The 27,742-nt window shown below is 39.8% G+C and overlaps 1 protein-coding gene across 3 annotated transcripts in view; it reads left to right on the top strand.

Moving 5' to 3' along the window:
- The window catches only part of FMN1 (formin 1), a 397,658-nt gene that overhangs the window by 93,795 nt on the left and 276,121 nt on the right, over positions 1–27,742 (top strand). For all 3 annotated transcript variants that reach the window (XM_032481561.1, XM_032481564.1, XM_032481565.1), the window contains one exon: positions 13,188–13,366. In XM_032481561.1, coding sequence (XP_032337452.1) covers positions 13,188–13,366 — 179 coding nt within the window. The remainder of the gene's footprint in view (positions 1–13,187; positions 13,367–27,742) is intronic.

Genomic DNA, 27,742 nt, shown 5'->3' with positions numbered 1-27,742 from the left:
TATTACTTATTCAAAGAGAAAATAAGGAAGTAATTCATCAATCTCTAAATATTCCAACAATATGTCAGAAAATACAGATTTAGTCAAGAGTCCCTATTTATTCACCTGTTCACCAGGTCATAAACTACACTGAGTCCTTCTCCATTCAGTACCCATTTCAAGTTGTTCTTGTCTTCAGCCAGCATTTCAGCTGATCTGAATTCCTTTGAGGTCTGAACTTTTGTTTCTGAGGGGTCTGAACCTTCAACAGACCAGGTAACATTATGAGAGTCTCCCACTAACCTGCCCTCCAGATTCATCACATACCCACCGAATCCCCCGCAATCCTGTTTCCCTCTAATAGGCTAAATCATGCTAACTCTTCATTGTGACCTCTACCCCCATTTCTTGCCTGTTCTTTTCCTGGCAGGAGGAGTTCAGAATGGCCCAGAGGAAAATCTGTTTCTGATTCTGGGAGATGACTTCTCACCCCAACCCCTGCCCAGTGCATTTGGCAATGAAACATCCGGAGCACCCGGACCTTTGGGCCTAGAATCGTTCAATAATAACCCCTCGGTTTCTGGTCCCCTGTACAGACAGTGAGATGGATCGCACCATTTATCTATGATCAGGGCAGAGCACGCATTTCATGCCTCTAGGCAGTCCCCAGCTTACCAAATGCTGCCTCCCAGGGCAGCTCCCCTGTCTCTCTGAGAATCCCTGGAGGGGGGTCAGTCTACCTTTGCTTACCACGGAAGCCATCACAATGAGTTTTCAGCATTCTTATTGTTTTCTCTTTGCACCATTAAGGTGAAAATATTAAGACTCAAATTAGCATTGTTTTTAAAAATAGGCATTTAAAACATTTTCTGCAAAGAACAAGCATCAGATCCCTTCGGCAAAGTAACACTTTACCTAATTTACCTCAAATTATCCAATTTTTCCTTTACTATTTTCTATTTTCAGTTAATTCATACTATCCTTGATTCCATGGTAAATTGCAGAACTATTTTAGAATTAAATGAGCTGGAAGACATTGCTGCAGGAGTATATATATAGTACCAGTTTCCCAGTAATTGCGTTTTCATTTCCCTTTGTTCTCCATGGCTGGAGACATCTTGGGTACATCTCACATTTTAATTATGCTGAATTCTCCGATACATCATTTCCCCTCACTTCACCCTAGGAGTTTTCTGCATCCCTGTCATTAATAGATATGACTGTCATTTCAAACAAAGGAAGAGAAAATAAATTATTTGGTGCTTCCATTTATTAGCAACAAGTCACTGCAGTGCCTTATACTGTTATTTTAAATGATAAATTATGAAAATTTGGTAAGAAAGTCCACTTCTAAGTATTAGAAATTAAACGTAAGCCCATGCTAAAAGCCTTTCACCCGAAATACTTGTCAGCACAATACCATTCTGTGTAATCCTCTTTGCTCTTCTGAAGCTACTATGGAAAACCTTGTGCTTATTTACAATTTCTCAGCAATGCTAGACGCAAAGGTTTCCAGTCTAATATTTGTTTGGTGGAATCGTTCCAGAGAATGTTTGTCATGAACTTGAGTATTTTGGTAAGTTCTTCTTGGCTGAAAAATACATGAACTCAATTCTATTCTTACTGTAGAATTCACTCACTTTATGGATCAATTGCTTTCCTGAAAGATTTGCCTATGAAGTTAACTTTCTTCTAGTAAATTGATTTTTCTACTGACGTGCGTTTTAAATTGGAGCTATGTTTTCTAGTAGACAGTAGCCCCAAGATATAGTAAAATCACATTTGAGATTATAGCAGTCTCCTCTGGGGAAAAAAAGGCAATTTTCAGGTAGTGATAAAATGCTAAAAACAAGTTATTCAGTTGAAGATGATTAGGGTCAATTTTGTGTTTGACAAAAGAGATTCAAAGTATAAAAGAAAAGAAAGCATGATAACTTAGCCGAACAAAGCATTCTGGAAAGATCCTGACTCCTCTAATAGTCTACTATAGGAAAACACAAAATTCTTTTTGGTGGCTTGTGTTATGTTTGCTTTTTGCTTTTACATTTTTTTTCCCATTGGGTATATACTAGTTTGAAGGGAGAATGCAAAACAACTAAAATATTTCAAAATGAATAAAACAGAATATGAGAACATGTTATTGAACCATTCATTTGAACTTGAAAGCGAACCTTTTGGAGAAATGGGATTCTGCCCCCATTCTCCCTTTTTGCCTTCGACAGGGTCTAATTTAGCACCCAATAAAGAGTAATAATTCAAACTGCAAGGGTGTATGTAGTGTTGATGGCATTTATTTTCTCACTTTTTCAATCATAAATTATACTTGGATGGACATCTTGTGATTGAACTTTGTAACAGATCTTGAATAACAAAATGATCATTCTTCTAGGACAGAGTCACACAGTTGAATTTTATTGGTTAAAAGATGAGAACATGTTTAGCATTTTAGAATAGATGTCAGCAAACTTCTTCTCTAAAGGGCCAAATAGTAAATATTTTTGACTTTGTAGGCCAGAAGGTCTCTGTGGCTTTTTCCTCCCTCTCCCCCACCCCCTTCCCCGTTCCCCTTCTGGTCTCCCACCCCCTGTCCCTGCCTCTTTCTCCTCCAAGTGGAAAACATGCAAAAGCCATTCTGGGTTCACAGGCTGTATAAAAACTGTCATTGGGTCATAGTTGTCAACCCTTGTTTCCCGTATATATTGCCAAATAGCTTTTCAACAAATGTGTACCAACTTAATCTCTCACCAGGAATCTGTGAGAGTATTTGCTTCACAGTAGCTTCCTTGTATCGTTTTAATATTCATATAAGGACATTCGTTCTAGACTGTTTTTCAAAATGTGCAGCTTTAACATTTATTACTGTTTCTTTGATTATAGAAGTTTAATACTCTGGGCCCAGTTGAAAATATTCTACTAAATCCTTTCCTTTGGTGAGGCACTGAAATCAAATAAGTGCATCTCTCAAGCATGAGAACTTAAAATGGTCAGGGCACACTCTTAGTTTCCTGTCTGGAATCATGACTAAATTCCCTAGTGGAAGCCTCCCTTCTCTAAGGCACTAAGATCTCCAAACCCACCAAGCCCAAGGTTGCAAGGATAGGAAGTAAAAATTATACAAGCAATTAATTAAGTGTAATAGTGTGAGAGGCCCCTCTCACTTCTACTTTTGGTCCCCAGACCTGTGTGTTCTGGAAAAATGAGTACCAGCTTTTTCCTCCCAGCTGAAAGCATATATTATATCTTTGGGGTAATTGCAGAGATTTGTGACACTATCAGAAATTTGAAAGATGCAGGAATGGTGATTCATAGCATACTCCCATTTAAATTCCCTTTTGGCTAATGAGAAAACAGATGGCTTTTAGAGAATGTCTGGGTTATCCTAAACTTAATTACATGCGGATGCAGATTGCAAGCCCTGTTTCAGATATGGTATCCTTCCTGAGTATATCAGCACAGCCCTTGGGCGCTAAGATGCATTTATTGATTCAGAAAATGCTTTATTTTCACACCAGTCAATTCATCTTCATCTGGAAGGGACATCACTGCCTTACTTTAGGGTATGGCAGTTTACCTTTTTCTCTGTCATAAAATAATCTGAAAGCAGTTTGACCATTTTGATGTCTCTTAACAGATTACACTGGTCCATCACATTGCTGCTATTACTCTAATGGGGTACAGCAAGCATCAGAGAGCAAGTACCCTAAATGCCTTAGTAATACAAAAACATGCTAAAGGGTAGCAAATAAACCCCATTCCTGATTCCAATTACCCTATCAGTCAGAGTCCTGGCAGAAAATAGATGGTACATTCAAAAGGGTTTCAACTGAAAATGACTTAATGAAAAGATTATGTCCAGACCAATTAAGAAAATCAGCATGACTTTGTGAGGTTCCCAGAAACTAGCAACAGCAAAAAGCCATTACCAGCCCTGGGCCTGAAGGAGGAAAGGGCAGAGACAGTGTTACAGGAAGCTGGCAGGAACTGGAGGTATGGAACAGGACCAGGTGGCAAAGATATGGGTGCTGAAAAAAAGTAGCCACCTCTAAAATTTTGGTCCAGCAGCTATGAAGTGACACAACATCTTTCCCCTTTTGCTCTCTGCTTTCTTGCTGTTGATGTTAGACATTCTCCTCAGCTGTCTTGTAATCATTGTCTGTGCATGCTTAAGGTCTGGAGACTATAAAGCTGTTTGGAAGCTCTGGGTGCCTGTGAAAGGATGCTAGATTTGAGCTTCACCGTCAGATGATGTGGGATAGCTGTTTATCAAGGAACCTCCAGTATTACTATCTCCAGGTTCCTTCTCTTGAGCTAGTCATGTTTCTCCTAGAATAATATTCCAGTGCCTGGCTAGCTCTGGAAACTAAAAATTTTCTTGAAACTTAGCAGGGTGAAAAAAACCTAAAGCCTTAGCATTTAGCATTTAAGAAGCAGATGGTTACTGAGTCCTCTACTTCCTGTGAGTTAACCATACATTAGCTGTGCCTGATATCCCCTGTAAGTATCAGTGTGGTTGAATTTTAATATACCTCCATTTTTTGTGTTCCTTTTTACATGACATTCTGTCTTCTTTTGGATCATGTACTTCTAGGATTCCACATTATGTCCACAGTTGGACATTTTTAAAACCTTTGACTGTAGAGTTTATAATATGTAACTTTAATTTATCACAGTCTATTTTAAATAGCATTAAAACACTTCATATAAACATATGACTCTTACAACAGATTAGTTTCAATTTCTCTCTCGGATGTGCTATTGTCAACATTTTATATCTATATACATTATAGATCCCAGAATACATTATTTTGCTTCAATTAACTATAGTTTTAAATAATTTCAATAATGAGAAAAAAATATCTTAAGAGTATATATATTCACATGTTCATCATTTTTGGTGTTTTCCAAATTTTCTTCTGATTTTTCCCTTTGCCTGAAAAACATTTTTAAACACTTTCTGTGGTCTAAGTCAGCTAGAGATAAATTGTCTAACTTTTAATTGTCTGAAAAAGTCTTTATTTTTCTTTCATTTTGGAAGATTATTTTCACTGAATGTAAAATTCTAGGTTGACTTTTAAAATCTCATCATTCAGCACTTTTTATCTTTCTGTACTTTAAAGTTGTCATTCCATTTTCTTATGACTTACATATTTTGATAAGAACTCTGTAATTATTCTTTTCTTTGGTTTTCTATTCATAATTTTTCTCTGCTTTTAGACAATATTATTTTCATCACTGCTTTTTAGCAATTTTACTTATTATGGTTGTCTTTGTGTTTATCCTCTATAAGGTTCATAGAGCTTTTTTGATCTATGGGCTTGTCATTTTTATCAAATTTGGAGATTTTTCAGCCAATTTTTAAAAAAAATGTATTTTTCCATTTTTCCTAGACCCTTGCTTCTAATTTTATATACATTAGGTTGCTTGACACTGCCCTCATTGGTCACTGGGGGGCTATTAATTATTTTCAGTCCAGAAATCACCTCTTGGCTGTGAGCCTAGGCAATTAACGAGGTTCACTTCGTTTGTTGCACCTCCCACTAAGATTATCATACTGCACTACTTGCCATCAAATATCTAAAAATAGTTGTTTCCTTTTTTTTTTTTTTTTTTTTTTTTTAGCTTCTAGTTGTTTATGGCATGAGGCTAATTCCAGGCTCTGGGTTCAGAACCTAATTCTCCTCCTTACTGTTTGACCCTGGGCAAAGTTAATTTTTCTATTTTCTATTTCTATTTCTTTATGACTTTATACCTATCTTGCTGGATTATGGTAAAGATTCACAATATGTATAATGTATATAAAGTGTGTGATTCATAGTAAATATCCCACATACAGGACATTACTGGCCCTTAAAAAAATGGATTTATGGGGAGAGAAATTGATAATCAGGCCTCAGCTAAGGTTGTTGGGAAAAAGGGCTGGGCTCTTCAGTACTAACACCTGGGCGAAGAAGGGAACTAGAAATTCTGTTTCTCAGACACCTTGGCCAAAGGGTCCACTAAAGAAACTTGCTGTTTCTGCTTAGAAACTTAGCTGCTCCACTAAAGAACTCATCTCTTCAGTTCCAGATCATTGAGTAGTCAAGATAATCTACAAACCTTTCTGTTTAGAAGGACAAAGATCGCTGGTAGACAACTAGACCAGCCCCACGGGCTCTGTGAAGTCACTTGTTGGTCAAACAGCTGGAACAGGGCTAAGGCTCAGTTGGGAATTAACTCTATAATATAGTAATTTCTCTCAGGATTTAATATTAGAAAGACCTTTGTCACCCTGGAAGGTTCAGTGTTTCTTCCTTTTGATAATAAGGGTGAAATAACTGAATGCTCTTTCATTCTTGCTTTTAAGGACACTCAAAGCCCTATTTTGTTCTTAATCTCTTAAACATTTACCCGTAATGTTGGTATATGTGCCTTCTTTTTTCTTTGTATCAATATTATGTATATTCATTTTTTGTGTGAAGTAAGATCATTTCTTTTTAGAAAGAGATTTTTTTTAAAAAATCATTTAGTATATATTTTATTATCCAAGGATTAGTATTTTGTACCTCCTTAGCTATTAAGATAATTAGTAATTATGTCATATCTCTTCAAGAGTTGAGTTCCCCTTGGTGCAACTATCCCTATAATAACTGGAATAACATAACGTAGACAGAAAAAAATGTTATTCAAATGTATTTTAATGAATACTGTAAGAAATGTTTTCTGTATTTTTGTTCTTCCCTTCAATAATATTCTTTGTTAATAATCAAGAATATTCCTCATGAGCAAACATGCCTAAGTTGTTAACTTGGGCATTTGAAGTACCAACATCAGTCTCACCAGCGTTCACTATCTGAAAATGGACAGAGGTTCTTAGTGTCTCAGTGAGCCCAACAGCCTTCCAGATTTGATCCTTTCTTGATCTTTTTGCAACAAAGCTTACTGAGATGCACCTGCTCCTGCCTTCTGTCCTTTCTAAAACAGAGTGATTCAGCAGCATTTGTGCTACTTTAAATACATACCCGTTTTCAGGTGTTAAAATATTCAGTATGACTACAGACAGTTGAGTGTCCCAACTTGAGTAATATTTGCCTCTCATCTAACATTTGTATTCTCTACAGGAAAAGATCGTGGGAAGAGGTGAATGTAATAATCATAAAAACAGATATCGCTATACCTCTTTAAAATGCTGTTCCATTTACAGCTATGTCTATAAATAGTTTCATTCATGCTGTGGCTTGTGTATTTGGCCTTTGGGGAAGCTGCGTCATAGGGTGTATGTGAAGGGCCCCTGAGGAGCTGCACTTTTTGCAGATGATCAGCCAGTCACTGGAAGCTATGGCATTTGATGACATGAATTCTATTTTTAGGGCTTGAACAGATTTGGGGTCTGCTGCACTGGAGTGCTACCGCAAATTCGTATGAGCTGAATTTTACTTCTCTTTGTCTCCTTTGACAAGAAATAGTCCTTAACATGAATATGTGATGTTTAATATGCCCTGATTTTACACAGCTTGCTTGCTTGCTTGCTTGCTTGCTTGCTTGGCTGGCTGGCTGGCTTTCTTTCTTTCTTTCTTTCTTTCTTTTTTTTTTGCTTGAAACAGAGTCTTGTTTGCATCCCCCATCAATCCATTACTCCCAGCCCAGGAACAGTTTTCTGGAGAAAAACAAGTTTGAGCATAGCTCAATACCAGGCATGTTCTTATTATGTTCATTTTATTAAGGACGAAATAAAGATTTGGGGAAGTTTAGTAATCCCACTAAGGTGAAACAAAATTAATAAAGGTCACAGTTAGGAAATGATCCCACCTGGCAAACCATTTGCTTCTCCTTCTTCCTCAGACCTCACTATTCCAATCTGGGAATTAGCAATAATCCTTCTCTAAATAACACAAAAGATTTCCCTAGAACCTGGAATTTTAGTTCTGCCCTTGATATTAGCTGGGTATGTTGGAAGTATCACAATCTTCCTGGGTTTCTATTCCCTTAAGTATAAAATGAGCAGTAGGTGGGGTGATATATAATATCCCTTCTAATTCTAAATTATGTTTTATTTGAGTTTGCACATAATTTTAGAAATGTAAGCACCATTGCATTTGTTTGAGGGCTATGGATGCTTTCCTCACAGACTCTGAAATTGACATAGCCACGCCCCAGTCCTTCCTGCTTCCTGGTCTACCCACAGCCCTCCCCTGCCTCTGTACCCCTTCCATCTGTCTGACCTTGCTCATAATTGCTCTCTCTACATACTTCTTGCAAGGAGAGTTAGAGACTGGGATGGATAGATAAGATGCTTTCTAGAGTAATATCTAACTCCCTGGCTTAGTGACATTGTATCATTAAACATCACAAGGAAAGAAAATGGGGGCAATGGGGTTGTTGGGCATTGATCTCTAATTGGCAGATACCAGCCATGAGGCTGTACTTTTGCCAAAGCTCTGTCTTCCTAGATACAGACATGAATAATCACACACAGGCACACACCCTCTTTACAAGTACTTAACATTGTCACTTTCCATTAGCTAAACGTCTAGATTGCTGTCTCTCATGCTTGTAAGTACATGTTTGAATAACATAACGGAAGACAACCTGTCTACCTTTACATATCAGTTCTGATATTCACGGTTGGGAAAACTTCACCTCTTTGGATTTATTTTAAGTCAAATTTGATGGATGGCCTTGGGAGCTACAGCATAGGAACAAAAGCTGATGAGAGTTTCAGGCTGAGGGGTTTTTTTTTCCTTTTCTCCTTTTGGAGGCATAACACTCCATCACTGCTGTCAAATGAGGGCTCGGTTTGATGAGAAAATTAGAGAAAGGCTGAAAGCCACTGTAATTTTTTTCCCTAGGGACTTTTGTCCAGATATGATTATATAGTATGTTTGTAAACTTCTCTTTGAAAGTGGATACACACACACACACACACACACACACACACACACACACACACACACACACAAGTACACATACACATACATATATATGATAATTAAAGGCAATGCCTGGTAAATAAGGTTAATATTTTTTAATGAAATGTTGTTTGTATGTGAATTGGCGTATGAATGAGGAAATGGGTATGCTGTGAATTTTAATTTGCTATTTTTCAAAACCTAATACATCAAGTAACTGTTTTTAGTACAAGTTACAAAATAAAAATATGGTCGTTGTTAAGTCTTCTCAGCTGAAATGATTTAAGGTTTTTAATAGGCGTAGCGCTTCTGGTGATGGAGTGTATCAGGCAGCTATTTCAACAAATCAACCCCATTCTCAGTGGCTCACGGGAGCTATTTATTGTTCTCACTCCTTGGCGTAAGAGTTGGCTGAGGTTGACTTGATTTGGGCTGGGTTCAGCGGCACCTGGCTCCAGGTGGCAGGACTGGGTCCAGGTCTACTCCATGTGTCGTCTACATCCAGGTTCCCTAGGATGTGCTTGTCTCATGGTGATGCCAGAAACACATGGCAGGGTGTAAAAACATACAGTGCCTCTTAAGGCCTTGGCTCGGAATTGGCACACTGTCACATTGCCCACATTCAATTGGCCAAAGCAAGTCACAAGACCAGGTCCAGTGTCCATGGGCCCAGGGAAATATACAACATCCACGCCAGTGGGAGGAGCTCCAGAGGCAACTGGAAAAGGCCTGGGTGTATAATCACAATGCAGGGAGGGAGTGAAGAAGTGGGGACAATAATCCAATGTGCCCCGGGTAGGGAGAATTATTCCATATGGGGAAGATGAGCTATGGAGACCGCCTTCAGCTTTAAATGGTACATTACTTTTCCTCTCTGTCTGCTTCCTTTGTATTGATAATTGACAGCAAAATCCCAGTCTGATGTTGTAGGTTAGCGTCAGGAAGCGCAGCTCATCGTTTGAATGGTTGGGAAAAGCACAGACTTTCAAAGTGGTCCCAAGGTAAGTCACCCTTCCTGTACTGTGACCGTGCTGTCTGTTGTGTTAACAGGTGGTCAGCTGCGGAATTAACCCGTGTATGTATGTGTGGTCTGTCAAGCTGCTGAAATGTCTTTGAGAAACAAAACAACTAATAAATATTGAGTGAAAATGAGACTTAGAACATATGCACGTGAAAGGGAAAGACATGATTAAGTTGATAAGGCTATTTTAAGCTTTTCCTGAAAATGTTCAGTGAAAATCGAACACCTCAAAATCTAGTTGCATTAGAAAATTAAGTGATATTTGACTGTCCTGATAGAATATCCTTACCTAATTTCAGGTAATTTTTATCTCCTTGATTAAATCCATTCAGTTGAAGAGAGTCATATGGTCACTACCTATTTAAATAGACATAGATGTGTTTTATTTTTGACTGTTCAAAAAATTTAAGTTGGTATTATTAAAACTCTCCGTTCAAAAACTTACTTTATAGGCTGATGTCCTTTCTGATAGTGAATTTGTCCTGTGTCCTTGCCTGCTTTGTCAGACTTCTGAGAATAATTTTGTTGCTTATTTCTGCCCTCAGTCTCTCCTACCCTAATGATCCTTCTCAAAATCATCATGCGTCACGGTTTTACCTTGCATGTTTGCATCACTAGAGATATTGTCTGGTTACAATGAGGCATTAGGACCTGGCTCAAGGGGGGAGGAGGGTATAGCTCAGTGGTAGAGCATGCTTAGCATGCATGAGGTCCTGTGTTCAATCCCCAGTACCTCCATTAAAAAAAAAAAAAAAGAACCTGGCTCCTTAAAATGAAAACTATTTCCAAAGTAAAGTTTTTTTCATTGTTTCTGCCCCAACTTTACGTTGTCTTTTCTCTGCACAGAGAATGAACTGGACTGCACCCCACACCTCGTGAATGCAGTGGTGGACGGCCACGGCAGGAGTGGGAGTGCATTTGCATGTGCATCTGTATTTTAACACTGGGTCCTTGCTGTTGTAGGAACGAACCACTCTCTTATACCTAAATGTTGAACTTGTCCTCACCAGACAATGTGCCTTTGATGATCTACCTTGTACATCGTGGGGTCTGAGATGTGTATACTACGTTTGACGCTATTTTGTGACTCTATATAAACTGTGCCCAAAGCCAGCAGCTATTCCAGAATAAAAATGAGAAGTAGAGGGATTTAAAATGAGGAATGTGATTAGTAATTAATACATTTCTGAAGATGAGGTACCCCAGTGAGAGTACACCATAAATTTAAAAAGGCTTATTTCCTCTTTTCTTGCCAAATGTGAACAGAAATAGTCTAGGAGGGGGATGGGCCATGGAAATGGAAGTTATAGGAATATTCTAGGAGGGGGATGAACTTTATCAATGGAAGTTAGAAGGAATCTGAGCTTGAATCCCTTCACCTCTTAAAGCATGGCCAGCACCACATTCCTCTCGGAGTCACTGGATGATACAGTGGAGGTGCTTAGCAGAGTGCCTGCTCTCCAGGGTTCTTGTAAGCATTAGGCCATTTTTCTGTCTTCTGAGCAGGAATTGGGGCACCCTGCAGCACATGAGGCCCTAAACAACACCCTTGGAGAAGGTCTGTCTGGGGAGAGTAGGCAGAAGGGGGCATATGGAAAGAACGAGGCAAGTTCCTGAAGAGGCCCTCATTCTAAGACATCAGGCTCCGGTGAAGAAAGAGCCTGGTCGTCATCTCCTGGAGGCCATATGTCTGCAGAGTAGATGCCCCAGGCCCCGGACCCTCATTTTCTCGATGCTCACAGCAAAGTGCTCGGCAGGCAGCCTGACAGAGGGCAGCTGTAGAGGCACTGGAACCTGCATCAGCTTTCAGCTTCAGAGTATGACTGGAAACCAACCAACCGAGCAGGCAGACCAAAAGCAAAACCTCGGCTGTTTTCAAATTTGCTTTCTTCTCAAATGCTACTCTAATATAAAGGAGAAGCATGTTTGTCCCACAGTCCTTTTGTTAGCTGACTTATTCTCAGCTCGAGTTACTTGTAAGTCAGGTGTTCAGCGTGCCGGAAATCGTTGCCTGGCTTTGGGTCCCTGCCAAAGAGATGCTATTACAAGGATTATGTGTAATGAACACACTATCATATACCCAACAGTCATCTCCATTGCAAAAGTACACTGAGCCTGAACCCTTAACGGCTGCCTAGTTGCTTAATATTTGCCAAGCTTGCTTACCAGGAATTAGAAGAGGTCTAGGGACTTGAGAGCTCAGTGGGACTTTAAGAGGGGATCTAGTGGTTTCCAGACTCTATTCAAAGGGAACACTGGTGGCCTGAGATGTGTTTAACTGGTTTCCCTTTAAGTGGATTCTGTGGTCAAGTAAGTTTGGAAAACACTAATGTACAGAGCTGTTTCTTTACTAAAGGACCTCTCAAAATCTTTAATATACTGACATGAATGGTGGCTCCAGGGATGCAGCATGTGGCCTTTCTCACACTTACTTGACCACGAAGTCCTCTTGTAGAATGCGTATTGCCATCTCAAGAATGCCAGCTGGGGGCCCCGGAGTCTCGCCATTAAGAGCAGGCCCTCTAGTGACTGACTGCCTGGATTCAGTCCCCGGCTTTACCATTTACTGATCTTCTGATCTTGAGCGATTCACTTAACTTTCCTGGACTTCAGCTTGCCCATCTAAAATGGAAACCCTAATGATACCTGCCTATAGGGTTACTTTTCAAACCGAAGAACAGGACTAAGAACAGTGCCTGACACATACTTGACCATTACCATCCTAACAGTTTAGGTAAGAACTAGCCTAGTGCCCTCAATCTGCAGATGAAAGTGTGAGCTCCAGGTCGTTCACTCATGCGGTGTCACTCATTCAACATACTGACCAAGGGCCAGCTGCACTTGCATGGCGATACTATTCCCAGGAATGAAGACGAACTTGGTGCAGTTCCTGCCTTGGCAGAACGCACACTGATAACTTGGCTCAGGTGACACCTTCCAGTAGTAAAACCAACAGCCCAGGACGCCTAACCTCTGTCCTGCAACTCATCTTCTGATTCTGCTCTGAAAGAGAATGATCTGTAGAGCCTGATTGGCAAACAAGAATAGGGAGCATGGAATACAGCTGATAGACTTATTTTTTTTAATTGCATATAAAGGCGTATATTTTCATTCATTGTCAGTGTGATGCAGAAAGAGTAATCAAGAGAAGCACTTTTGGAGGAAAACAAACTCTAAAAATATAACCTAGAAAGGGAAGTAAGAGGTGGTATGAAGTGGCCCATGTAGGAGCCCCCAGATCTGGCCGGCTTGATGTATTTGTAGCCACTGTGTCACTGCTGCTTTTGTCGGTTTTTGTCTAGGCATCTCCTCTGAGGTCTTTCCCCGGGACCACTTTAATGAGCAGACGGCAGCTAAAGACCTTCTCAGCAGAGATGGAGGTGCCTGGGTCCTGGCCTACAGAGCAGGGCCAGCCTGTCCTTTTCTGCTCCACGAGGAAAGAGAGAAGCCAAATAGAAGCGAGTTGCACTTGGATCTTCATGTAAGTAGAAATCCTTGGGTTTGTGCCATGATTCTTTGCAGTTGACAGAGGCTCATTTGATATGCACGTAATGTAAATTGTGTTTGTACAGCTGCTGCAGCTCTGTTTTATGAGAAGGTCATTGTCTAAAAATCAGTCAGTTACAGAAAGCAGAGATACCTGGGTAATCTGAAATTTGTGCATTAGAAAGTGACCGTGTTGACAGTTTATCTGAGCATTTTTGAAGTACTCTGTTCATTATCAGCTTTGCTACCTAAACCTCATTGTGGGAGAACTCATTTGGTCTTAGTCTCCTCTTAATATCAATATTATAAAAATTTGAGAATATATGTTAGCTGACTGATACGATCTGGATCCCCCATTGCAATTCAAACAGCCTGTCTGCCTCACACATTCCTCAAACTTTCTTCCTCTGCAGCTGCTCAAATAACAGGTGAACAGCTTGGCAGGAAATCTGCCGAATACAGGGTGACCCATTTAAAAACACAGCCTTCTTTCCCATTCATTCAAGGATTGGATTCATTGGCACAAAAGCATTGACTAACCTATACAAAGCAGCAGGCTGGGGTTTAGCTACTTCCACATTGTAGATGGCCTGATAGGATTGACCAGGCTGTCACAATTGTCACCACCCCTCCTCACCTCCCCATTTCCTTTCAGAGATGGGGCTGAGCATTAGGAATCCAAGAGGCATCTTTTTTTTTTTTTTTTTTTTTTGCGCCATTAACTTCAATGCCTATTGACAATCTTGTGTCTCTGATTTCCTTTAACACTTACCAATTCATTACTTTCAAGCCTGGAAGTATATTTCTGATGAATGTGGTGAGCTCTGTGATGTTTATATGGGTGGCAATTTTCTCAAGCAACCAGGAGCAGAACTTTGTACTATTCAGAATCATAAAACTATAGTCATTGTATGTCATTTTAGAAAAGTATTCGACGCCCTAGTTGTTGTAAAAGGAGGTTTTGAATGAAGCTGAAAGATATAAAGTCTACCACCCTTCATGAGATGAAATAGAAATTTGTAAAGTTTTTATGTCCCTCTACCTAAAAAGCTGAGTTGTGCATCTTGAGACGTGCTCAAGGTAAGAAGTGTAACAGCGACATCTAGTGGTCATATTAAGTTGAGCTTGCCGCAGCCAGAGGCCTGGCGTGTCAAAGTGCTGAAATGAATTTTGAAAGATTTTCTTTTTCTTCTGTGTTTTAAAAAAATGCTGGGTTTATGGTTTGTTTTTTTTTTTTTTAACACATTGACTAAACTATATATTTCTGGTTTTCCTTCTCTCCTGTGAATTAAGTTATTTCCTAATTTTACTGTATTTCAATTATTAAAAACCATACACAATCCTTTTAGAAAATTTGAAATATGTAGTCAAATTGAAAGAAAAGAAATAACTCAAAATGTTAGCAGCCAAAGACAACAACTATAAAAGTTTGATAAATTTTCTTTGTGTTTTCCACTCTGTATGATTTACTTTCCATAAGGGATTTTTTTTTTTTCACTTATAAGCATAGATTTTTATATCCTTCTTTCTTTTTTTTTCTTTGCCCATTACTCTTACTTTGCTTATCTATGTTGTTACAAATTCTTCCTCTACATTGTATCCCCAAATGTATTTAACCATTTCTCTCTATTATTAGAAGCTGAAGTTGTTTTCAATATTGGAATAGTACTACAGTTTGGAAGTAAATAGCACTGCCACATATACAGTTTTTCTTATATCCCTCCTCTCCAGTATTTAGAATAAATTTTAGATTATTGTATGTAAACATAAGTATTTTTAGGCTTTTGAAATATATTACATAAACAAGGTCTGTTTCCTGAATGAGCCTTTAATGGTGTGAGTGTGTGTATAAAATATACTTATAACATAAAAATAATATGTTATATACATTATATATGAGGTATAAATAATATATATTTTTATATGGTGTATATAAATATATAATAAAATATGTAAATATTTATAGATTTTTAGTTATCCATTAATTATACATTTTAAAAGCTGGGATAGTTTCTTTAGGTTATTTTCTACATGAGCAGTTTTTACACCTTGCGCTCTAAGGCTTCTCGCCTCCCAGCCCTCCCCCTCTTCAGACACTACAATTTGACCCCTGTGTTGTGAATACTGTTATTCTAAGTAAGATGTCCATTTGGGAGGATTACTGATTTAGTAAAAGTTTGCATCCTGTTAGTGATCACCACTACCAGCTCACAGGGACTTTCTTTGAACACTAAGGTCAGGGAGGCATGTGTTGCTGTGGGATGTTTTGATCAGCCTTAAATGTTGGACAGAGCTGCTCTGTTTTCTGTTTTGAACCTGATTTGCAGTGTCATCATCGAGAAGTTACTTTCATCAGCCTTTCTTGGTGGATATGCAGCTTTTCATTAGTATGTAGGGGTGACAGCTAAAGCATTTAATAATTGGGGGAGGCGCTTTGGTCTTCACAGATCAGCATGGCCCCTGGCATTCGAGCTGGGGCTGTGATTAGGGCCCCTTGCTTGGCCGCACAGTAATGTTTTTGGTAAAGAAGCAGAGAGGAAATATTTTAGGCCTTGGGGACCACACAGTGTCTGTGGCAACCACTCAACCCTGCTCACCAAGCGGCCGTGGAGACGCACACGTAAGTGTGTCTGCATCCCAATAAAAGTCTACAGACACTGAAATTTGAATTCCATATAATTTTCACATAAGAAAAAAATATTACTCATCTTTTGATTTTTTTTTCCCCCACCATTTAAAAAGGCAAAGATCACATTTAGCTTACGAGCCATTCACAAACAGGCAGTGGGTCAGACTTGCAGTTTGCCCACCTCTGCTCTAGACCAAGAGACGGAGACCTCTCCTCCGTGACCTCACTTGTACTTCTGACCCGGCCACTAACTGGCCAGGGGGCTCCGGGCACCTGCTTAACTTCTGTGGGCCTCAGTGTCTTTGTCAAGTGTGTGTTGACAGAGCAGGACAAACAGGCACAGATCAAAGCTCCTTTTAGCTCTAATACGAAGTTTCCTGACTCTTAAACCCAAGCAGTGTTACATAAGGGGAATGGAAATTATTTAAAAGAATACAAAGAACAATGGAAATTATTTTTAAAAAAGCAAATACATCTTAATATTCTCAATGTGTATCTTTGTTTAAATACGAGGAACGATGACCCCCCCTCTGACAGCGGAACCAAAATTTATAGTCTCCTAACTCTATTTGAAGGCTCATACCACTGTTTCTCCCGTGCTATGCTTTTTTCCCTCCAGTTTTACTGAGGTGTCACTGACATGTAGGATTGTATAGGTTTCAAATGTACAACATAATAATTTGATATATGCGTATACTGTGAAGTGATCACCACAATCAGTTTAGTTCACTTCCATGACCTCACAGAGTTACGTTTTCCTTGTGATGAGAACTTCTAAGATCGACTATCCTAGCAACTTTCAAATATACAATACAGTATTGTTAACTAGAGTCACCATCCTGTACGTTACATACCTGGGACTTCTCAGTCGTACAACTGGAAGTCTGTACCTTTTGACCACCTTCTCTCATTTCCCCCTCTGCTCACCCCTCACCCCCAATCTGTTCTCTATTTCCATGATTTTGGCTTTTTTTTAGATTCCACGTAGTAAGCGACAACATACAGTATTTGTATTTGTCTTTCTCTGTCTGACTTATTCCACTTAGCATGATGCCCTCAAGGTCTGTCCATGTTGCATGTCACACTCATCTTTTGGTTACTGAATTATGAGAAACTCCGAGGGTTCCTCAGGGGAGTGGCAGGAGGGGGTGCTGGTGTAGGGTAGACACTAGGGCGGCTCCCAGCAGCATCTCTTTACCAACCGGTATGTATTTCATGTTTAAGCAACCAGTGCTGCTGTCCTGGGGCCACTCAGCTGAATGTCAGTCAGATTGCCGTGCAGAGAGCGTCTGTCTGGGTGACCAGCCTGCTCCAGCAGATCCTGTAGACCATTCTGGGTGACCTACAAAGCTCCTGAAAGCTTAAACCCAATGCTCAGTCAGCTCTACTTTTAGGTCATGAAGTTCCTAAATATGACTTAGAGTGAACAATTATTTGTTGTTTGTGTGAAATTCAAATTTAACTGGTTGTCCTGTATTTTCTTTACTACATCTGGCTACCCTAGGTATCAATTTTGGGGCCACATCCAATCACCAAATGTGTGACTTGCCTTAGGGTAGCATCTCTACGTGATAAACTCTCAGTCACCCCAGAGCACCCATTTAGAGCATGAACTTTACAAAGTCAGCCTTAAAGGGCAGTTTCTTTTTTTTTCCTTTTTTGAAAATTAATTTTCAGAGCTACATTTAAATATCTCTATTTACATTAAAATTTTGCATAATTTTCTTTGTATTGATTTTATATTGATTATATGTTAGTCATACTGATATTAAAACATTGAACAGTCTACTTGATATTTTTTTATCGAAGTAGAGTCAGTTTACAATGTTGTGTCAATTTCTGGTGTACAGGATAATAGTTCAGTCATATATATATACATATATTCATTTTCATATTCTTTTTCATTACAAATTACTACAAGCTATTAAATGTAGTTCCCTGTGCTATACAGTATGAATTTGTTATTTACCTATTTTATATGTAGTAATTAGTATCTGCAAATCTCGAACTCCCAACTTATCCCTTCCCACTCCCTTCCCCACTAGTAACCATAAGTTTGTCTTCTATGTTTGTGAGTCTGTTTCTGTTTTGTAAATAAGTTCATTTGTCTTTTTAAAATATTCCACAGATAAGTGATATCATATGGTATTTGTCTTTCTCTTTCTGGCTTACTTTACTTAGAATGATAGTCTTCAGGTCCATCTATGTTGCTGCAAATGTAATTATTTTATTCTTTTTTGTGGCTGAGTAGTAGTCCATTGTATAAATATACCATAACTTTATCCAGCCATCTGTCAGTAGACATTTTGGTTGCTTCTTTGTCTTAGCTATTATAAATATTGCTGCTATGAACATTGGGGGTGCATGTGTCTTTTCAAATTAGAGTTCCCTCTGGATACATGCCCAGGAGTGGGATTGCTGGATCATATGGAAAGTCCATTTTTAGTCTTTTGAGGAATCTCCATACTGTTTTCCATAATGGCTGCACCAAACTACATTCCCACCAACAATGTGGGAGGGTTCCCTTTTCTCCACAGCCTCTCCAGCATTTATCTTTTGTGGACTTTTGAATGATGGCTGTTCTGACTGGTGTGAGGTGACACTTCATTGTAGTTTTAGTGTGCATTTCTCAAAGGGCAGTTTCTTATAGTCCACCAAACTGGGAACAATCATTTGCTATGCTCCTCGGTTTCCAGTACACCACAAACCAGATGTATCAAAGCAACTGAATCTGTACAGACCACAGTGCAAACTGGGTCTAACTTCTTATTATAAGAGCAGTTTCTTAAAGATTCCACTTGAGAGGAATGTTACCATGGAGGATGGTTTGTAAAGTGTCTGGAAATAAGGGACATGGGCAGGGTAGAAAAAGACACTCAAAGAGATGTAAAGACGTGTGGCCTAAGATTGGACAAAAAGTATGAAAGCAGAAAAGGTAAGCAGTACGTAGAAGTCTATATTGGTTGCATAAATTCTAAAGTAAGATTTTGCTTGCCAGCTTTTCAAACATAGACTTAGAACTCTTCTTGGTGATTCTGGTTTCCAAGGATCATCTGAATCACCTCACCTGTTGGAATTCTCCTTGCTGAATTGGCTTAAATGTCTGGGGAGGACACAGCATTGGGTTCCAAGTAATTGCACCTTATGAATGAAAGGATATAATTACCAAGTTCACACCCAACCCTAAGTGTCTAAACAAGCAACAAAATTTCCATGTATTGATTCCTTCCTAAATTGCCGGGTACCACCCTTTGAAGTATTATTATACCTATTGTACAAATAAGGAGAGAGGTTCAGTAAAGTCAGGTGAAGGATTTGAACTCAGGTCTGTCTGAGTTTGGACCCAAATGCTTAAATGTTAAGCCTCTCTGCCTCTTTACTAGTTTGGATGCTTTTTTTGTTTGTTTTGTTTTTAATATAAGAAACAAATTTATTTAATGGCTATGAGTTAGCTCATGTACTCAGTAAGAGGGATTGAGAACCAGGCTCAGAATTAGAAGTTAGAACCACAAGCAAAATCACCCCCCAGAACTCAATCCAGTGAAGAGTCTGCAACTGCTCACATGGAACTTGAGATGCTGCAGACCTGGGGTCTTTACAAAAAATGGGGCAACCCCGATGGGAACATGAGCAGATTTCAGTCGCTCCCTGGTCCTTCTCTGCTAAATGGCAGACTCCACAGCGTAAATTAGCTTCGATAGCGAAGAATGAATGCAGAGCACTCTCTGAGGCAGTGCCTTTGCACCTAGAAAGGGCTACATCCCTGTCTTGTTTCCATGGAAGCCAGTGAGAGCCTGTCACTTAACGCTCAAGGCCACAGGTGGACTCCCCAAATCACTAGCATATTCATGACAGCCTGGGGGCTTGTATTTGCAGGTGAAGTAAACTCAGAAATACCAAAGTGGCTTGTTTTCTGCAGGACTAGGTCTGTTTGTATGTGTGAGTATGCATGTGTGAGTGTATGCGCGTGAAAGAGAGAGAAAGAGACACAGATCATGTGTCTGCCGCCTGATGATAAATGTACAAGAAAGGATTTAGGTGAAAAGAACATTGGAAGGGATACATTATTGATCATACTGGAAAAAAAATCACTTTTTTTTTTCTTACAAACTGCTCACCACTTTAAGTCATGATAAAGCAGTTGGAAAAGAGTTATCTGATTTTATTCCTAAACCCCATGAAATTCAACTGATTATCTCTCTCAGATTAGTTCCAATTTTGAAATTGGCGTGGAAGGTTGTTATCACATTTTAAAAGGAATCCTAATTTATGCCAATCATAAAGTTCAAGTTCTTCGGCCATTTCTCACACTTCCCTTGGCATCTACCTGTCCTCTCCATATACTGCAAGATCATGACAAATCGAGTAACATCTCAGACTTCTTTACACAACAAAAAGAATGATAGGCTTGTCTTAACCATTGGACACCTTAATGGTTACTGAAACTGTGCAGTTTGCTTTTCTTTGATGACGATGACACTGACTGTCCTTATTTTCTCTTTGTCTCTTCTGACATGAGCTGTAATAGCAGTTTATGTAAAATTTGCACTCTTGAAGCGTCTACATGGAGAAAACTTTGTATTATGCTGCCAGAGCCTGAGAGAACACAGAGTAGGGCTGAGTTTCCTAAAATTGGTAAGGAATTTGTCTATGAATTCAATTTAAATGAATTGGAATATCACACTGAAATATTTTATTTGGCGTCTCTGCAATTCAAATGATCGCTTCTGTGCTCCTTTTGAATGAGTTCCATCGCCTGCAGCCTCCCTCTTCTGTCTCAGAACCTCAGAGCTGTCCGCACTCATTAGACTTGGAGTGCTGCGAGCTTCCCATCGCTTCTTTAAACATTGGTCTCCTTCCACGTGTATCATTTATGTTCCATGTGTCTGTTTCAGAAAAGTATTTTCTTTCTTTCCTCTCCGGGATAGAGATGGGGATTTGTGGTTAAAATTACATCTCATGTGCTCCATGCAAAATCTGAAATGCAGCAGCCTTTGCCTAGAGAAGGTTTGAGAGCACTCCTGTGCTAACAATGGCTCCAGTTTTCAGGGCCCATCTATTCGTCTCTTGCCTTTTGACTTTAACAGGGTTTAATTAAGCCGTCTTGATTTATTACTATTATTTCTTCTCAGTTGCATTAAAAACTGCAGCTACTCCTTAAATGTCCTGTGTATGAACGTCATAAACTTCCCTTTCCAGCTATGACTGTGATTCCAGGGACTTGTTATAACATTTCTCCAGAATATTTCATGGTATTTTTTAAAGTGTTGAAAATGACAGTAGTGCTCTCTATATACTTGTTTTATTTTAAATCCCCAATTAAAATGATGTGCAAAATGGAGGCAATAGTGAATATATTTCAAAACCATGGGAAGGTGATTTCCTCTCCCCCAGGTCATTGATCCCTGTAACTACATATGCTCCATAATAATGATGGCCACTATTTATTAAGTGTCTGAGGTAAATCAGGCAAGCATTGGGTTAGGAATATTATCACACTGAATTCTTAGAACAATCCTATCAGTTATTGTTTTCCCCGTTTTATCCATGTAGATACTCGTTCACAGCCAAAGAACTTGCCTAAGTGGCACAGCTAGTGTCCCATATTGAACCCAAACACATCTCCCTCCAAAACCATAGCTCTTGTCTCCTCCTCTTTTTACTTTGCTCTCTCTTTAACTGTGTTTAAGAACAGGGTCCTACGGCCAACAGGCACATGAAAAGATGCTCAATATCGCTAGTTATTAGAGAAATATCAATCAAAACTACAATGAGGACCACCTCCCACCAGTCAGAATGGCCATCATTAAAAAGTCTACAAAAATAAATGCTGGAGAGGGTGTGAAGAAAAGGGATCCTTCCTACTCTGTTGGTGGGAATGTAAATTGGTGCGTCCACTATGGAGAACAGTATGGAGGTTCCTTAAAAGACTAAAAATAAACATACCATATGAGCCAGCAATCCCACTCCTGGGCTTATATCCAGGGAAAAGTATAATTCAAAAATTATACGTGCACCCCAGTGTTCATAGCAGCACTGTTTGCAATAGCCAAGACATAGGAACAACCTCAATGTCCATCGACAGGTGACTGGATAAAGAAGATGTGGTGTATATATACAATGGAATATTACTCAACCATAAAAAACAATAAAATAATATATGTAGGTATATGTATAACTGAATCACTTTGCTGTTCACCTGAAACTAAAATTGTAAATGAACTATACTTCAATAAAAAATAAAACTAAAAAATGAGATTCCAAACATAACAGCAACCAAAAATTATTATTTCTAGATATAAAAAAGAAAGACAATATCTAGGCATTAACCTAATAATTTTAAAAAAAGAATAGGGTCATAGTTGTGATAGTGCCTAGCTTACTTTCTCCTTTATAATTTTAATGCCTTTACATTGGTTTCCATATTTGTCTCTTAAAATGACTAAATGATGTGAGTATTAACTTCAGGAATCATTACTTAGCAGATCAGAGCTCATAATGTGTCCTTTCTGCTCTCTGCAAATTCTAACTGCTGTGGCAAATTGGTTCCGGTAACTGGGTGATCTATTTTGCCCCCATTCTGATGTTTCAATGTGAAAGAAAATGTTACAAAACTCCATGTTTTTTTGACTTATTGGAATGAAAAGAATCGGGTTGATCCAGAGCAGATCCGGGGTATGCCACTCACTGCTTGTGTAATCTTAGAATTGACTTCATTTCTCTGAGCCTCAGTATTAACATCTAAGGCAGTGACCAAGCAGTTGTCACTAGTCACGTATGACTATTAATTAAAATTAAATAAAATGTAAAATATAGTTACAAAACAAACTGTGGTTACCAGTAGGGAAAGTGGGTGAGGAGGGATAAATTGGGAGCTCAGGATTTGCAGATACTACTATATATAAACAAACAACAAGGTCCTACTGTATAACACAGGGAACTATATTCAATACCTTGTAATAACCTATAATGAAAAAGAATATATATATATGTATAAATGAATCACTATGCTGTATACCAGAAATTAACACATTATAAATCAACTGTACTTCAATTAAAAAAATTTTTTTTAATGTAGTTATTTAGTCACACTAGCCACATTTTAAGTGCACAGAGGCCATGGGTAGTATGGACTGCATTGGATGACACAGATACAGAACATTTCCAGCATCACAGACACTTGCACTAATCTACAACCTGGCGTCAGTGACCCCTTTCTCATAGAGCTATGGGGAGGATTAAGGTACTAGAAAACTTGCATAAAGAACTGAGCTTGGTGCCTCCTTGGGACAACAGAGTGACCCCCTAAAACAACGCCAGCTCTCTCGCCCCTCTCCCCTCATGATGTTCTCACCTGCCTTCATTTTCCTTTAGGGAAATCCTCATCTTCCCCTCATTTCTCCTTTGCCTCCTTTAAATTAAAAAAAAAAAAATTTTAAAATGATAACTAGATCTTTGGTGTTTGAACTAATATTCTCAAGATAACTTTTACTTAAAAAAAAATTAAGTAAGGACAAGAAAAAGATATCCAGTCACAGTGGAGCCAGTGTCAGGAAGAAGGAGAGTTCAGGCAGCAAGAAGCATATGTGGTTTATTAGATTCCAGATCCTCATCTAAAGCTTGTATCATGAACAACTTTTAGCCACAATGACATGCTTTCTCCACGGACTCCGTGCCTTCTGTAGTGGTCATGTATGTGGGACATCCTATTACTCTTTTGGGAAAAGCTCAAAACTCTTCAAAAACATATCCCAGGAAATTCTGTGCCTTAAAGAACACTCCTTCTCCCCCTCCTCTCCAGCTCCACAGCTAAGTCACAGCCTTTCCTTTTCTCTCTTATAATACTTTACTTCATCATCTACATCCAGTCCATTTCTAAGGACTCAGGTACTGCTTGGTGGAATCAATCTTAGGAATAACTGACAGTAAGACCCTAAGGCAGTAATGCCATAACTATTTCAAGCTTGATTTTCTTATTTGTAAAAATAAGGACATTTTAAATGAAGTACGTAAGCCTTTGAAGTATAATGAGTTGGCCTAAAAACAGCCCAAAATGGTCCTTGCTCAACTATTGACGCCGGGGGCTCATGCCCAGGCCAGCCATTGTCTGGGCACGCCCTTCCCTAGAGGGAGGGGACATCACAGTTGCTAAGGGACTGCACAGCATCAGCGTGTGTCAATAGACTCCTGAGAAGAGGATTTCCAGGAGAAAATCCAAATTCATGGATTTTTTTTTTTTTGACTGATGGAGTTGGTTTAAAAAAATCATCTTAGAGCACAGGAAAAGTAATAAAGAACAGGTGAGCTTTGTCACCCTCGACAGTGGCTACCCGGGAACCCGTTAATTGCTCTCTTCAGGTGATACAGATGGAAAGAAACCATCCAGAGAGCATGGGCCCTGAAACCCCCAAAGGGGCTCCTTGAGTTTTCTTTGGAGCTCAATGCACTTGTGGCACAGATGTGGCGTGGGAAGCTGTATTTAGTAGGCTTATCTATCGTGAATAATCCTGTTCAGACCAAATGGCTCCTCTGACCAAGAGCATGCGTAGGAGGGAATTGGGAGGGGCAGCTTCCTGCCTGGGCTGTCAGTTTATCAGTAAATACTTGCTTCATATTGACAAGGTTAAAGAAAAGTTTTGTTAGATGCTGGTTGATGTCTCTAAGAAAGTCGCTCCTTTGCTATGAAAATCTATCCTATCCATACAGTGCTTACTATGCGAGGGCATTGCTGAGAGTGTAAAATACAGGTTAGTTGATTTAATGCTCTCCATGATCCATGAAGTAGGTACTTTTCTTATTTCACATTTTCTAGGTGAGGAAGCTGAGGCCCAGGTTGCTTATGTAACTTGCCCAAGGTCATGCTTCTTGCAGGAGCAGAGTAGGACGGGAGCCCAGGACCCAGGGCCAGGTTCTTAACTGTGCACGCTGCCCTGGCTCCTCCGTCACTGCAAGATGACGTGATGCTCTCTTCTCGTCGTCAGCCCTGAGTATGCCTGGGCCTCTCCTCTGCCTTTCCGAGTCTTCTACTCTGTTACCGACATTCAACCCACTTCCACAGAAGCTTGGGACACTGCTCAGTGGAGCCGGTCTTAGAAACATTTTGCACTCACACTGCTCTGTGGAAAAAGCCTTAATCCCTGAGCCCTGGCCTTGCCATAGGCAGGTGCAGCCTGTTTTCTCTTTAATCAATTAGTAAAAACAGCTGTGTGCGTCTCCTAGGCTGACCCAGAGGAGCTGCTCTGAGTGTTGCATTAGTTGGCAGGGGGAATCCACACCATGAAGGCAGGGAGGGTGCTCCAAGCCTGAGAGGGAAGGAGAAGCCTAAGGAGGTCTCCAGCTCTGTCTTTCATTTGGCTCCATTTTGAAGATGCGGAAAGTGAGCGTAAAGGGGATGCTGATCAGGAAGGAGGTAAGACTTCATGCCGAGGCGGTAGGGGGATGTGATGAGGGGTGTGAGGACCCCTCGTTTCCCATCTGGCTGTTGCACTTGAGCAGTGTGAAGGGGTACCAGTTCCTCAGCGTCTTCTGACTTCAGATGTCTCCATCTTTAAAACAAGAATGCCGAGCTGGTTGACTTCTAGTAGTTCTAAAGTCCCATTCAGACTCCCCAAATTTGATTCTCTCCACCTTCTTCCATCATCTTACACTCCTCTCATTTAACGTATGTCTTTTTGGGTACTTGTGATGTCATCATTTCTCCGGAGCTTGCTCTTTGTGTCAGACTTCATTTAGTCAAAACACACCTCCTGAACCCCCCAAACCCACCTCCACCCAGTACCCCGCTCACATCTTTAGTCATAGTTCTCTTACTTTTCCCGGTCCATTGCTCTAAACTTTTTTCTTTCACAGAAATAGTTTCTACCCTCTTACTTACCCTTATTAATTTGAACTCCTTTCTACTTTTCTCAAGCAATCATTACATGAACCTAGCTGAACCCCCAGAAGCTGGAAGCAGTTAGTCATTAAAATCAGGCCCAGAACTTGAAGGTTATTGAATAAGCAGAAACAGGAGAATTATTTAGCCTAACACCATGAAATTCATCTCACTTACTTTATTTTTCCCTTGTCTTGCTGAGTTTTTGGGAGAATATGGGAGGGGATTATCTAAGCTGAGTGACAAGGGGGGGCTTTAGGAAGTTTTTCTTGTAGGCAGGGTCCAATTTCTGCAAATGGATTTTAAAAAGTTTGTAAGGCCGATTCCTTTAATCATTCTGGGCATCAAGAAGCTAAGTTCTGCTGCTTCCTCCTCATCCAGGAGATGAGGTGCCTTTTTGTTGTTGCAGCCATTCTTTTAGGCTTATTTCACTAGGTGTTGTTTGTTGGACTAATGTCCTTATTGCCAGGAGGTATAATTAGCTCTAGCCTCAATCTGAGAGGTGTGATGGGAGGAACACGGACAATTCACTGGTAGTAAATTCTCCACACAAATACTATGTTCAGTTTTCAGGTAGCTGGGTTTGTTTTTAACAAATAGTTACAAAGAACAACACATGGGTCAAACTCTACCTGCTATTGATCATGCTTGTTTCAACTAGTTGTCTAAGGTAGATCATTTCTGAAAAAAAAAAGGGGGGGGGTTGCTGGCCTTTTGCACAGGTGTAGCTATTAGAGAGTTTCCTAAGTATCTTGAGGTTAGAATGAAAGAGAATCAGGTGAGGCTGTGAAGGAGAAAGTCTCGGTTGTCGCTGGTTTTGTGTAGTAGGTACTTAATAAGTATGTGTCACAGAACAAAACCGAGAGAAATAATGTCCAAGAGAAGTGATGATGTTCCCCCCTGAGGTTATTAAAGCATTAAATAGATTTATTTTTCAAGACCACCCAACTAAGGTCAAATGTGTAGGCTGCTTACATGAACACTATGGTCTGAAACATTTTTTCATTCCCCAGATGGCCAGAAGTAGTACCATTTCTCGTGGTCCGGAGAACCAGGGGTCCGAGAGTCACTATTCAATTCTCTTTAAACCACCATGCTGCTCTTACTCACTTTCGTATTTACATGGCCACTGCCTGTTCTCGTTCAAAATTGCCTTGGGTCCACCTGTTGCTATTTAGACTGAGTCTGCGGTATGAAGTAGTTACATCTGTGAACAGGGAGTCGCCTCCTTCTTGGCTGATTTCCCCGATTAAACTACATGTTTCACCAAGGCGGAGGGCTGGAGTTCTTCATCTTTATATTCCAGGAGCCTGGTACAGAGCTGGTGCTTAACAACGATTGTTGGATGGATGCGTCTTTGTGATAGTTGTGCTTCCAAAATGAAGGCGAATTGTGTGGGTAAGCTGGAAAGCCCCTTGATACTTTTGAGTTCCGATGATTCTGTCTCATCTGTGACCAGGAGACAAGCCAACTAGGAATTTTTGCCTGATTTTTCTAAGCAGCCCCTCTAGACATTCCCCCTAAATTACAAGGGGAAAGAAAGGTCATTCTCATATGTGTATTTTTTGTGAAGTCAGTCTTCTGTATCATCTCAGAGGGTAAAGTACAATACATGTCCTAGGGAGAGACCACCAACTGACTGGGCTGACATCCCTACACACTTGAAGACGCAGGCATGCGTGGAGTCCTGTTGTGGCAGGAAGCAGAGATCAGGGTTGCAGAAGAGTGATTGTGGCTTCTGGAGCCTGGTTGCCTGGATTCAAGTTCCAGTTCCACCACTCGCTGATGTTGTGAACATGGGCAAGCCACATCATCTTTCTGTGCCTCAGTTTCCAAACAGGAAAAAGAAAATAATACCAACCTAATCG

Source organism: Camelus ferus, chromosome 6 (genome assembly GCF_009834535.1).
Source record: "Camelus ferus isolate YT-003-E chromosome 6, BCGSAC_Cfer_1.0, whole genome shotgun sequence".
Classification (NCBI taxonomy): Eukaryota; Metazoa; Chordata; class Mammalia; order Artiodactyla; family Camelidae; genus Camelus; species Camelus ferus.
The sequence above is the reverse complement of the archived record's forward strand: the minus strand, read 5'-3'. Positions and strand labels throughout refer to the sequence as shown.